At 31.9% G+C, this 11,963-nt stretch overlaps 1 protein-coding gene across 1 annotated transcript; it reads right to left on the bottom strand.

Moving 5' to 3' along the window:
• Positions 1-8,136: 8,136 nt before the first annotated feature.
• Positions 8,137-10,069, bottom strand: LOC118058880 (expansin-like A2). Its single transcript, XM_035071661.2, has 5 exons — positions 9,869-10,069; positions 9,669-9,778; positions 9,405-9,583; positions 8,712-8,844; positions 8,137-8,614 (listed from the first exon to the last, which is right to left on the bottom strand). Exons 1-5 carry the CDS (start codon positions 10,023-10,025, stop codon positions 8,369-8,371), a joined length of 825 nt encoding a protein of 274 aa, XP_034927552.1. The 5' UTR covers positions 10,026-10,069; the 3' UTR covers positions 8,137-8,368.
• Positions 10,070-11,963: the final 1,894 nt, after the last annotated feature.

Genomic DNA, 11,963 nt, shown 5'->3' with positions numbered 1-11,963 from the left:
TAAAATTTTAACCCGACACCATCATCAAATCAAAAGTTACAGTTCTCATGAAAAAAAGTTCAAACTTGAAATACCCGTAAGGCGCAAATTCTCGCTGGGAAAATGGAAATTGAATCGTGGAGATAAGTTTGTAGCAGCGGCACCAGCCTCTTAATTTTTTTTATTTTTGCCTGGTGGAGATCACACGAAACCTCCTCCTCGGTGCTCAGAACTAGTTATCAAGCCACGTTCGGTTACTGGAGGGACAGGGTGACATTGGGACCCACTTGAAGAGGATTTTTGAGACTTTTGATGGGGGCTATCAAGCTGATTCATAGGAACTTGTATGGTTGCACGTTTCAATTAATGTTCCTGATGGACCCATCCTGGGATGTTGTGTCTACGTGTCAACATCCTGCTACAGATGAGGTTCTGGTTTTATTTGGTTCCATCCTTATCCAACCGTGTTTTTTTTTTTTTTTTTTTTTTTATAATCATTTCAATATATTAATATTAAAAATAAAAAATAAAAAATATCTTAATACTTTTTTAAAACAAAAAATAATTTTAAAAAATAATATCTATCAAACTCACAAATAATTGTCATAAAATATCTAATTTAATGTTTGCTGCTGCTTGGTAAAGGGTTCAAGGTTGGAGCTTCAGTGGTGGATGGATAATCTGTTTGGAAAGTTGGATTCTATGGGGATTTAAGGTAATGTTTCGTGTTGGGGTTTAACTGTATTTTTAATTTATTTTTATATATTGATATTAATAATACTTTTTTTAAAATAATAAAAAATATAATTTTAATGTATTTTCAAACAAAAAATATTTAGAAAAATAATATTTATCATTCTCTCAAACTAGACCCTAAATTATTTAAGCTAACCATTATTATTTTGGGATAAAATGTCAATAATATGTTTGTATCTTTTTTATTTTATTTTTTATATTGAGAAGATAAACAAATTATTTCAGAATTATTGGAAAGATATATTTATTTTTATATTTTAATGAGACGCGGTGCCCCCATGAAATGAGCTCAAGGTCATTTCACATTATACATTTATTTCTATAAACACCTGGGCTTATCTTGGGAGATGAACATGGAAGTGTAGCTCACCACGTTAAGGGTGGCAACGCCAGCGTAGCTGCTCCATGAAAGGTGGCGAGAGCCTAGACTGCCACAAGAACAGCGAAAACTTCACCAAGATGCTTCACTTATCAAGCAAATACCTAATCCTACGAACCCTTATTGGTTGCTGGGAAGGCCACTTGATTGGTTAATTTGGTTGTGTTATTGTCCAGTAAAAATCGATAGCGTTGAAGTGCTAAGAAAATTTTATTCGGCAGTATTTTATTTTTGGATAGACCAATATTATATAGGATTTTGTGCAAAGATATGAGAGAGAGGGAGAAAATCACTGCCAGGGGGAGAAAAATAAAGAGAGAGAGAAAAATCGGGTCGGTCATTATGGTTACCGGTCGTGCGGGCTTAGCCCACCCAACAAGACTTGGCCCAAACAGTCCTTTTTTTAATGTATTATTAGCTATTTATACATTTCTATATTTTTTATTTTGTATTATCGCATATCAATTTTCAGAAGAGCCACTACGTACATCAGCACAGGTTTTACATTCACATATAAAAATATCCGTATTTATTGAAAATCGCATGATTTAGATTGGATCATACGGATAAAAAAATATCCGTATCCGTAAGAATTATTCCCCGTAAATAAACTATAGCATTTATTTTACCACACTGAGCATCATTATCTAATAATAATGTCGAGAAATTAACAGATCATATGCACTTCTTCTTCTCTGTAGTCTTCTTCTTCCCAGCACATGCATGGCCGTTGAAACAATTACAACGAAGCAGCCTGTGATGTGATTTTCTTGAAGTATTTGACAAGCACGTAGATATGGGCAGATACAAAGGAAATGATCTGTCCAATCTTCAGGCTTCGAAGTCCAACACGACATGTTGCATCGTTACCTACATTCTAATCACAATCAAACATAAAAATATTTAGAAAGTAATTACTTTCCGTTAAACAAATAGTTTAAATAGAGCCTAAAAATTTATTATGTGGCAGCTGATATGTTTAAAACTATATTTTACTTCAACCACAATTTTATAATGCCTGGCTAGTTAATATATACTATAATCTTGCATGAATTCTAATAAAAATTCTCTGTAGAATTTTAGTCATGAAAGAACTATATATAATATATAGTTTTCTTAAATCTATTTTTTAAACCCTATCATTAAAAGAGCATTTGGAAAAGACGGTGCAAACCACGATCTTAAAAAATTCAAAATTTTTTGTTTTTGCTAAAATTTGATATGCTTTGTATGTTTTGGATCGTTTTAATATGCTGATATTAAAAATAATTTTTAAAAAATAAAAAAACATCATTGACATGCATTTCGGCACAAAAAGTTATTTAAAAAGTAACCATTATTACACTGCTAAACATCATTGATATGCATTTTGGCTAGCTAATATATACTATAATCTTGAATGAATTCTAATAAAAATTATATGTAGAATTTTAGTTATGAAAGAACTATATATAATATATAGTTTTCTTAAATCTATTTTTTAAACCTTATAATTAAGAGAGCGTCTGGGAATGCGGTGCAGATCACGTTCTTAAAAAATTCAAAATTTTTTGTTTTTGCTAAAATTTAATATGTTTTGGATCGTTTTAATGTGCTGATATCAAAAATAATTTTTAAAAAATAAAAAAATATTATTGATATGCATTTCAACACGAAAAAGTTATGTGAAAAACAACCGTTACTACACTGCCAAATATAATCTAAATTTTTTTTTTTTGCTAAAATTTAATATGTTTTGGATTGTTTTGATATGCTATATCATAAATAATTTTTAAAAAATAAAAAAAAATCATTAACATATATTTTAACATAAAAAATTATTTAACAATCATTATTACTATATGCCTCAAACTATCAAACGTAACTACTGTTTAACCATATTGAAGGACATGGCCCATATTGAAGATCGGGAAAAGGAAATTATTATTGTATATACATCGTAGCTTCAGCTACCAGTGAATAACCAAGGCCCCTTGGTCCAAGGGTTATTAAATGCATTTCCATGGCAACTTAAATTTCTTGCGGAAAGGTTAACTGATGGATGGTAAAGGGTGATGGCACACCGAGCCAGAGCGGCGCGATGATTACTCTGCGCCGACTCTCATGTTCAGGGACATCATGTCCATTGTTGAATTTAATGGCTTGTCACCCTCCTGAGGAGGAGTTGCTTTCACACGAGGTCCCCTCTTTTTTTGTTTCTTGATCGATGAAGGAACTCTTGCAGGCTGCTGTTATGAAGATCATTGATGATGCGCACCGCCATGCTAGCTAGTAATAGCTTCTACATGGATTAGGGTTTTGGTTAGGAAAAGGAAAAAAAAAAAAAACAGACCATGATGCATGGACTTAATTAATAATAACCCTTTAATGGAAGAATTTTTTCTATCGATTAACTTATCAGAATTAATAAATTTATATAACTGAAGATCTGAAATAAAACAATTAAAAAGCTTGAAGTAAATTAGTTAAAAAGAAACGTGCTATATATCTTGATAGTAATAAAGATAATCTTTCTAACTTTAAATTAAATGATTCAACATGTAATCAAGAACAAGTGAAATGGTTAAATGATTTATAAGACAATTAATTAGGATTGAAAGAAGTAATGGTCATACTAAACATTCATTCTTCAACTATCTATACTAGAATAATTGTTTTACAATTATTAACATTATATGATGAGGTTGTTTTTTAAAGTGTTTTTTACAAAAACATGTGAGATTAGCACATCAAAATGAAAACATCAAAAATATATTACTACTTTTGAACCGCAATACCAAACACGCGAGCACATGTTTAATGGGTCGATATTTTTCTTGTGCTAACTCGAGCTTCGTTCCAGGTCCTGTGGTTAAGTCTAACCCCATGTAAGTAAAACATTTGCACAGCAACTTTGAGTGCAGAAAAGTAGAGTAATTTTAAAAATCACCGCTCTACTCCAACTTTGAGTGCAGCAAAGTAGAGTAATTTTAAAAATCACTGCTCTACTCCAACTTTTCTTTTGTCCAGTTAATTCAAATGTCAGAAAAACATGCCTTTGGGTAAATGTCTACCTTTTCTTGCAGGCATGCTTGTGCCACAGCCATGGAGCCACGGCCACTACAGGAACGGTGCCAAGAACAAGAAGACACTTTTTTTTTTTAAAAAAAAAGTACAAATTTTTTATTTCTTAATTACTTTAAATTATTTTTTAAAAATGTTTTTATATTGTTTGAGATATTAATATTAAAAAATAAATTTTTAAATATATTACACTTAAAAAAACAACTGGAATACAAATCCAATCATCTCGAGGGTGGCTAGGATTACATGGGCTACAGTGATCCTAATATTTTAATTATTTTTAGCCGTCAGATTTTTCAATTATACGAAATGAAATTGGCAGGGAGGGGTTGGTTTTCGAGGACATAAAAAAGTTGAATCATTAGGCACTTTATCCATATAGGGTCTCGAGCTTGAGTCTCATAAGTAGAATCATGACCGTGATTAGTGACCCTCTTTTGATTTAACTTGCCTCTGCCGAATCATTTTTTTGGATTGCCGTGCCTCTCGTTGATTTGTTCATTCTTCCCTGCTTGCAGCAAGACTGTATTTCTTCCTCGAATGTCCTTTGTGTAATTATCGTATAATTGCTGCAGGTATCTTGTAAGAATTTTTCCTTGTTTCAACACTCGGGGCCAATCAACAAAATAAATCCATGAATTGATTTCTTACGAAGAATATTCCTTATCGTATCCTTACCTTAAGAGTGTCCGAATTCTTCAAAGTTTGAGCAATATTTTTCTGTTGATTCAGAAAAAAACAAATTGTTGATTCTTTTTAGCTGGGATTCGTTTAAAAATCAAGTTGACTGGTGTGCTTTTTCGGACTCCTAGCATGTTAATCCACAGACGGCCACAAGTTACTGCAAGGGAGAAGGAAGACCTAATTCACATGCCGAACATTATTATTCCCATGGGCCATAGTAGCATACTATTCACACGAATTTAGCCTTTTGGGGTGTATACTTTTCATCCGAAGGCTACTTCTCATTCTTCATGTAATGTTCTAGAGGGATGATTGCCTTTCCCTTTCCCTTTCGCCTTGAATCTACACTTCGCCATAACTTGTGAAAGTGAAGGTGAGAGGGATGCATGGGTGCGCAACTTTAACATGGATTTTTTTTAAAAAAGAGACTAACTTTTATGGTTATTTAACTAAATTATTCCCTTCTTGGTCTTCAATCATGGTTATCATGTTTAAAAAAAGAGACCAACCTTTATGGTTATTTAACTAAATTATTCCCATCTTGGTCTTCAATCATGGTTATTATGTTAAAGGATGCCAAGAGAAGTTTAACTTAAGGGTGTTTAGTTTAGAAGTGTAGTTAGCAGTTGTTTTTTTAAATAATTTTTTTTAAAAAAATAAATTAAAACAATATTTTTTTATTTTAAAAATTATTTTTTATACTAGCGTATCAAAATAATCTATATATAAAAAATATAAAAAAAAATTAATTTTTTTAAAGTATTTTTTAAATGCAAAAATAAATAGAATATTAGTATCTCTAAACTATATTATCATGTCTAGTTTCAAGAATAATAAAAATAAAAAAAAAACTATCCACAAGACCAAGAAAAAAAGTATACAAATGAATGTTTTTCAAGAGATTCTTCGCAATGTTTTGCTTTCCAATTACTAGTTTCATCACAAAAAAGTTTAGAATAATCTTCAAAGGTTCTAAGCAGAGCACTCTTCTATGAATTTATCAAAATCATAAGAATAATGGAATAAAACTATACAATTAAAAATTATACGGGGAATAACTTTTCTAGTTGGTTTGGTTTGGCGAGGCTGTGTTTGCTTTTTATTTCTTTTTTTTTAAATTATTTTGATGCATTATTATTAAAAATAAATTTTAAAAAAATAAAAAATATTAATTTAATATATTTCTGAAAATAAACATTTTAAAAACAATAAATTCGGTGAAAAGCACAACTTTACTGTAAAAATATTATACAACACAACAGAAACTATTAATTAATTGTAATAACAATAATTTAGAGGGTAGTATCTCGTTGACTCGGGTCAGAGCAATCAACTTGACTGAATTAACGATGGGACATTTGCCGGTCTGTATACCCACCCTGGCTTAAAGTTAGCTAACAACACACGTAGTGGATTAATACCTAATCTCAAGCATTTTGAACTACTCAGAGTCCACGTGTTATCAAGCTACACGTGTCCATCACGTCCACCGAACTTTTCAAATTGATTATTATCGAATATCTATCTCTTTATAAAATCAATAATTACAAAGACACTACCTAACAGGAAAAAATCTCCCTTTTTTAAATGTGATAACGGTTATTTTTTAAATAGTTTTTTCGTATCGAAAAACATGATAATAATATTTTTTCATTTTTTTTAATTTTTGATATCAGCACATTAAAAATGATCCAAAAAATACAAACCACACTTAATTTTAATAAAAAAAAAAATTTTGAAATTTTTTTAAAAAACAGGTTTGACCATATACCAAACGGCACTTAACTATAAACAATCCAGGCCTACTCTCAATCGATGCTATATTATATAAGTTAGGCCTCCACTTTTAACTATAAGCCCAGGAAATGGGAGTAATGGGCTTTTGGGATTATTATTTTTTTCTGATAAAATGGGCTTCTGAGATAGAAATGGAGCAAGAGAATGGCTGAGTGTATATAATTCTTGCTCCGATAACATTTTGTAGAGGGAAATCATTCTCGCCATGATGCTGTAAGAGTGAAAAATTAATCCCAAATGGCATTATATCCAGTGGTGGGATTTTCTGTAACTTTGTTATTAAGTGATGATCCAAATGACAAAGTATATAGTCTCTGGATCATGCAAATTAACTGATGGATAAACCGATGCTGTCGGCCTCCAATTGGATGTCTTCTTCTTTTCTTTTCTGTCAGATCATGGCAGACTGGCAGTGAAGAACTCGCCCAGAATTAGGATATTCACTCGAGGAACTTGTGTTGCTTCTGTCTTGTATATATTCAGTACCCAGAAAACCTAGGTTAAGATCCCATGTTTCTCGGCTGCCTTTCCATTAAAGATCCAAACGTAGTTGCCAGCCTCACTTGGAGACTCTGATCGAACTGGATAGGTTTAGATTAAGTTTGTACTGGGTAATCGGGTTACTAAAAATCCGGCCAATCCATATTAGTTTTGGTGGAGTTAGTATATTATCTAATTCAATTAGAAATTCAATCAATAGGTATTTATAAATCCACCGTATGTAATGGGCTCATTCAACATTCATACAACCAACAATAACTAAGTGATAAAAAATTAATTAAGAGAAAAAAATATATTTGATTTAAATTCTATCACATGTTTTTCTCAACTCATGTATAAGTGTGTGATGGACTGAGAATCTTGGGTTAGTGGGCTCTAACCCATCATTTAATTCTTAGGAGAGAATATATATTAAACTTGGTTCGTTTTGTCGAGTTAACCTTGGGTCTTGACCAGATTTTAAATGGTCAAAACCTAAACTTGTAATTGACTCGATCAAATCATTTTGATCCACTAGATCAATCCATAACTCGAGTGAAACTTGATTTTTTTTTTTATCTTTTTAATAAAATTAAAAAATATAAAGTTAATTTGTGAATACTTGTGCTAACATATTTCTTTTATGGCCTATGTTCCATGAAATGTTAGAGAGAAGAGAGAGAGAGAGAGATGTTTTCTTAACTTTTCTATATGGAATAATTATATATATATAGTATAATATGAAATATTTTTTAATTTTTTCATGTGATATATTAAAATTATAAATATTTTTTTTAAATTGATTTAGGTTAACCTATATAATTCAGAATACAACCGAGTTAATTTTTAAATCAGATTTAATAACCGGAGAATAATCAGGTAAACCAGATTTCAATAATTATATTTAAGAATGAGTTGCATAAGAAATTCATCCATGACATAAAAAAAAATGGTCATTTTCCCAAATGAGAGAGGAGGAGGTTTATTGGAGGAAGAAAAAAAAAAACAAATACGCTAAACACCATTAAATATGTGCAAGGTGGACAAATGCCCTACTCGCAAAGTTTTTTTTTTAGAAAAAGGAACATTGAAACTGAATTGCTACTACTCTAAAACAATATGCTAACTTCATAAAATTCCTCTACATTATCGAATTCTGTATTGAAGAATGACATCAGATCAAACTGTGTGTGTATAGATGAATATTCACGATAGTAGTGGCAAGATCCCTCATTTCCAGTCCCCACCATCACATGGAGAGCAACCCTCTTGTGCAATATCGGTGATTTGGACTCCTGAATCATATGTCATCCCACGCTTCCAGTCTTCTGGCAGGACTTTCTTAGCCCAAATCCACTTTCCATCAAATCCAGCTGTCACCACAAATCTGAATTGAAGTGCTCCTGCTGGAACTCTGTTTGTGTCCCATACTGCTCCATGATTCCTGCTCATGAAACCCCAATTTGAAGAACCAACCTAAGGAAATTTAGCAAAACCAGCAAGAAGTCAGCATGGTTTTGAGCATTATATTGAAAAGTATGATTTACTCCATACAGGAGGTTAAAGCTCTGACCTTAGCAACGTCCATGGCTACCACTTCTGTCTGGCCACCTTGATACAGCAGTTTAATGGCCAAGTAATTTGGTTTTTTGCTTGATTCTTCTACTCGAACAGCCAAATTCTGATTCTTGTATTCACAAGGTACCCTGATCAATGAGACAAAGGGGATGCAAATTTAGAAAAAGACTAATAAAATATAAAATACCTTTTTATACTTCTTTTTAAAAGTTAGTCAACACTGTTCTGAACTTTTTTAATAAAGTTGAATCAATTTTCAACTAGTATATCAAATCAATTCTAACCTAGTTTATTTAAAACCTAAGCTAAGTCTCGTATCTCCCTGTATCGTCAAGTTGAGTATAATAACACAGAATACTAGCTGTAGATTATTGTGCGAATCCGCTCAGTTATATAGTCATGTTTTCTACGATTTTATGGACAGCGGTTTTACATTTTGACCGTTACCAGCATTTAATGTTCTCGTTTTTTGTTCCTAGCTATAATGTATAAAATTATAAAAAGTTTGTCCATATCACATGTATTTCTTTTGTGGCTGGTATAACCAAACCATTACCTGCAGAAGCAACTAAAAAAAATCATCATGCTGATCAGGTATTTAATTCACATGATCATTATTTTAACCAAAGAGATTCTATTATATATTATGATAATTGAGATGAATAAATCTTATAATATATGCTCTCACCTTTTATATTCCACGTCCAAAATCCCGTGTTTCAAGATGTCTTGACCCATGCCCTTGTTGGCCATGGCCATGAAAGCTCTGCTACTGAGAACAAAGTCTGTTTGGTTATTTTTATTAAGATCAGTCACAACCACTCTAGTTCCTCTGCTACTACATAAAGCTGTGTTTTTGCATCTTATCTGCCAAAGCCAGCAAGTGATATGATCAATCATCTAAGAATTCCACGGAAGGGAAAGCAGACAAGTGGTGTGGTCTAGTACTTACCTGAAAACAAGCACCACATCCAGCTCCATCTTTGTAAAGAGAAGAAACAGCAGCCGCAAGGTGTCCACTATTAAATCCTATTGCCATGGAACCATACCCACAAGCCCCAGCTGCACAAAACCAGGAATTCTCAGCAATTAAAAACTCCATTCAAAATACAGGGAATATGAAATTAAAAGAAAGGGAAAAGTGATTCTTACTTGAAAGGGCCGAGGCTTTGGAGAAATATGCAACCTTGGATTGGTGAACACATCGATCACAACCAGTAGCAGAGGAGATAATCAAGAAAAGAAAGCAAAGAAAGACAGCCATCCTGTGCTTCAAGATGTCACAAAAGGTAGAGGAGAAATCAAGCATTGTAGTTGACGCAATCTAGTGAAGAAAAAGAGGGTCGAGATAAGAGAAAAGAAGTGAGAAGTGAGGTATTTATAGGGTAGTGAATAAGACTGTAGAGTGGGCTACAGGTCAGCATTACGAAGTAAAATCTTGATAAACTATTATAAAAAGAGACACAAAACGCGGCAAGACAGCGTAAAGAAATGATGGGGTCAAGCACCGACTGATGGTCTAAGCACTGACAGCTGTGGAGTGAGGCAGACTGCTTTTTGCACTCCTAGGAGAAGTTTCTTCCTCGTTTCCATTCTCTACAAGATCACACTTTCGATAATTTGAGAGAGAGGTTGCCTGAACTCACTAAAATTGTTATAAATTGCCCCCCCAAAATTGACACTTGACCTATCTTAATTCTGGGGCCATGCTTGTAAAACTTCAAAAAAAATGTAAAAACAATTGATTGCTGTAATACTTATGTTTTGGTACATCCAATCCCAAAAACCCAAACTATATTTTATTAATATTTCGGAAGTTTCTGAAACGATGTGTAATTTTATTTAATTTATTTTTTTGATATGTATGTTCTCACGTTTAATTTAGGTGGAATGTCTATATAACATCGCTTATATATTGCCGGTTATTTACTCGGAATTTGAGTCATGATAATTGCAATATTTTTTAAAAAGAGCTTTTGAAAAAGGAATTTTCACAATTCATGTATATATGTTTTTGGTAACCCTTTAACCACTTTTTAAAGTGTTTTTTTAAATATTTTTAGTCTAAATTAATTTGAATTTTCTAGGTTTTTTTAATAGTTTTAACTTGCTGATATTAAAAATAAAAAAATCTAAAATATAAATTATTTTGATATATTTTTAATTGAAAAACTTTTTTTTAAAAGCATTTTGTACCGCATTACTAATTACACACAAAATCAGGAAAAAAAACTTAAAAATTGTTATTGGATATATATATATTATATATATATATATATATATATATAATATATATATATATATATATATATCATCTCTTTGCACAAGGATGTGCGCTGGTGGAAAACAATATCCCTTAGTTTGACGGGGACGTATCAATTATATGTGTCTACTGACAGTGAAATCTTTCTATGACAATAATGCACAATCAAAGATAACAAGAGATTGATTTATGGATAATTAATTTGATGTTTTAACAATTATTTTGCCATTTTGTGAGCATCACTAAAGGTGCTTACGTGTACGGTCCCAAAAATAAAAGAAAAAAAGAATTTTGGAGGATAAAAGCTTGGCGAAGGCGATCATTGCTGAATAAAGAGTGGGAAGATAAGAACAATATGTGCATGCGCAAGCCTTACTCGTCACGCAAGATTTTTGCCAAGTTGAACTCTCTAGATGGTATATATGATAATCACAGGGAATGTACAATAAATTCTAAGATATTTAATGAGTGGTTACTTGTACTTACTTAATACATTCACTAGGAAAAAAGAAAAAAATATAAAAATAAAAGAAAAAATCATATCCAAATTCATCAAAAAAATAAAAATAAAAATCTCCACTTAAATAAGAAATATATCATGTGCATTTGCAAATGTCGAGTCGTTTTACATGGAAATATCCATATTTTGCGGTGGATAGATTTTTTTCACTGAAAGCAGGAGGACCGATCTCTCTTTATGTGATCGAAGCAAGTAATCAGGACATTAGATTTGATACAAGACCACCAAGGTTTCTTTATGGATCCACAGCCTACCATTTCTTCTGACTTTTGCCCTTGGATCTCTCTTCTCTCTACTCAAAGTCAAAGTTCCTTTGTGCTCGAAGATAAGGGTGGTGCTAGCTAAGGGACATTTGGCATCCATCTAGGTTAAATACTTAGGATTCTTAGTGGGATCATAATGGTATTCAAAATATCGATATTTGTTATATCTATCCCTGAAAATATAATTTTTTTTTTTTATGT

Source organism: Populus alba, chromosome 9, assembly GCF_005239225.2.
Source record: "Populus alba chromosome 9, ASM523922v2, whole genome shotgun sequence".
In the NCBI taxonomy this organism is placed as follows: domain Eukaryota; kingdom Viridiplantae; phylum Streptophyta; class Magnoliopsida; order Malpighiales; family Salicaceae; genus Populus; species Populus alba.
The sequence above is the reverse complement of the archived record's forward strand: the minus strand, read 5'-3'. Positions and strand labels throughout refer to the sequence as shown.

Bases quoted from the DNA above. Each gene is read 5' to 3' on its own strand.
- LOC118058880 (XM_035071661.2), bottom strand. From the start codon at position 10,025: ATGCTTGATTTCTCCTCTACCTTTTGTGACATCTTGAAGCACAGGATG. The intron at 8,845-9,404 runs GTGAGAGCATAT...CTCATTGATCAG, and splicing joins TTGGACGTGGAATATAAAAG to GGTACCTTGTGAATACAAGA. The intron at 8,615-8,711 runs GTCAGAGCTTTA...AAATTTCCTTAG, and splicing joins TAGCCATGGACGTTGCTAAG to GTTGGTTCTTCAAATTGGGG.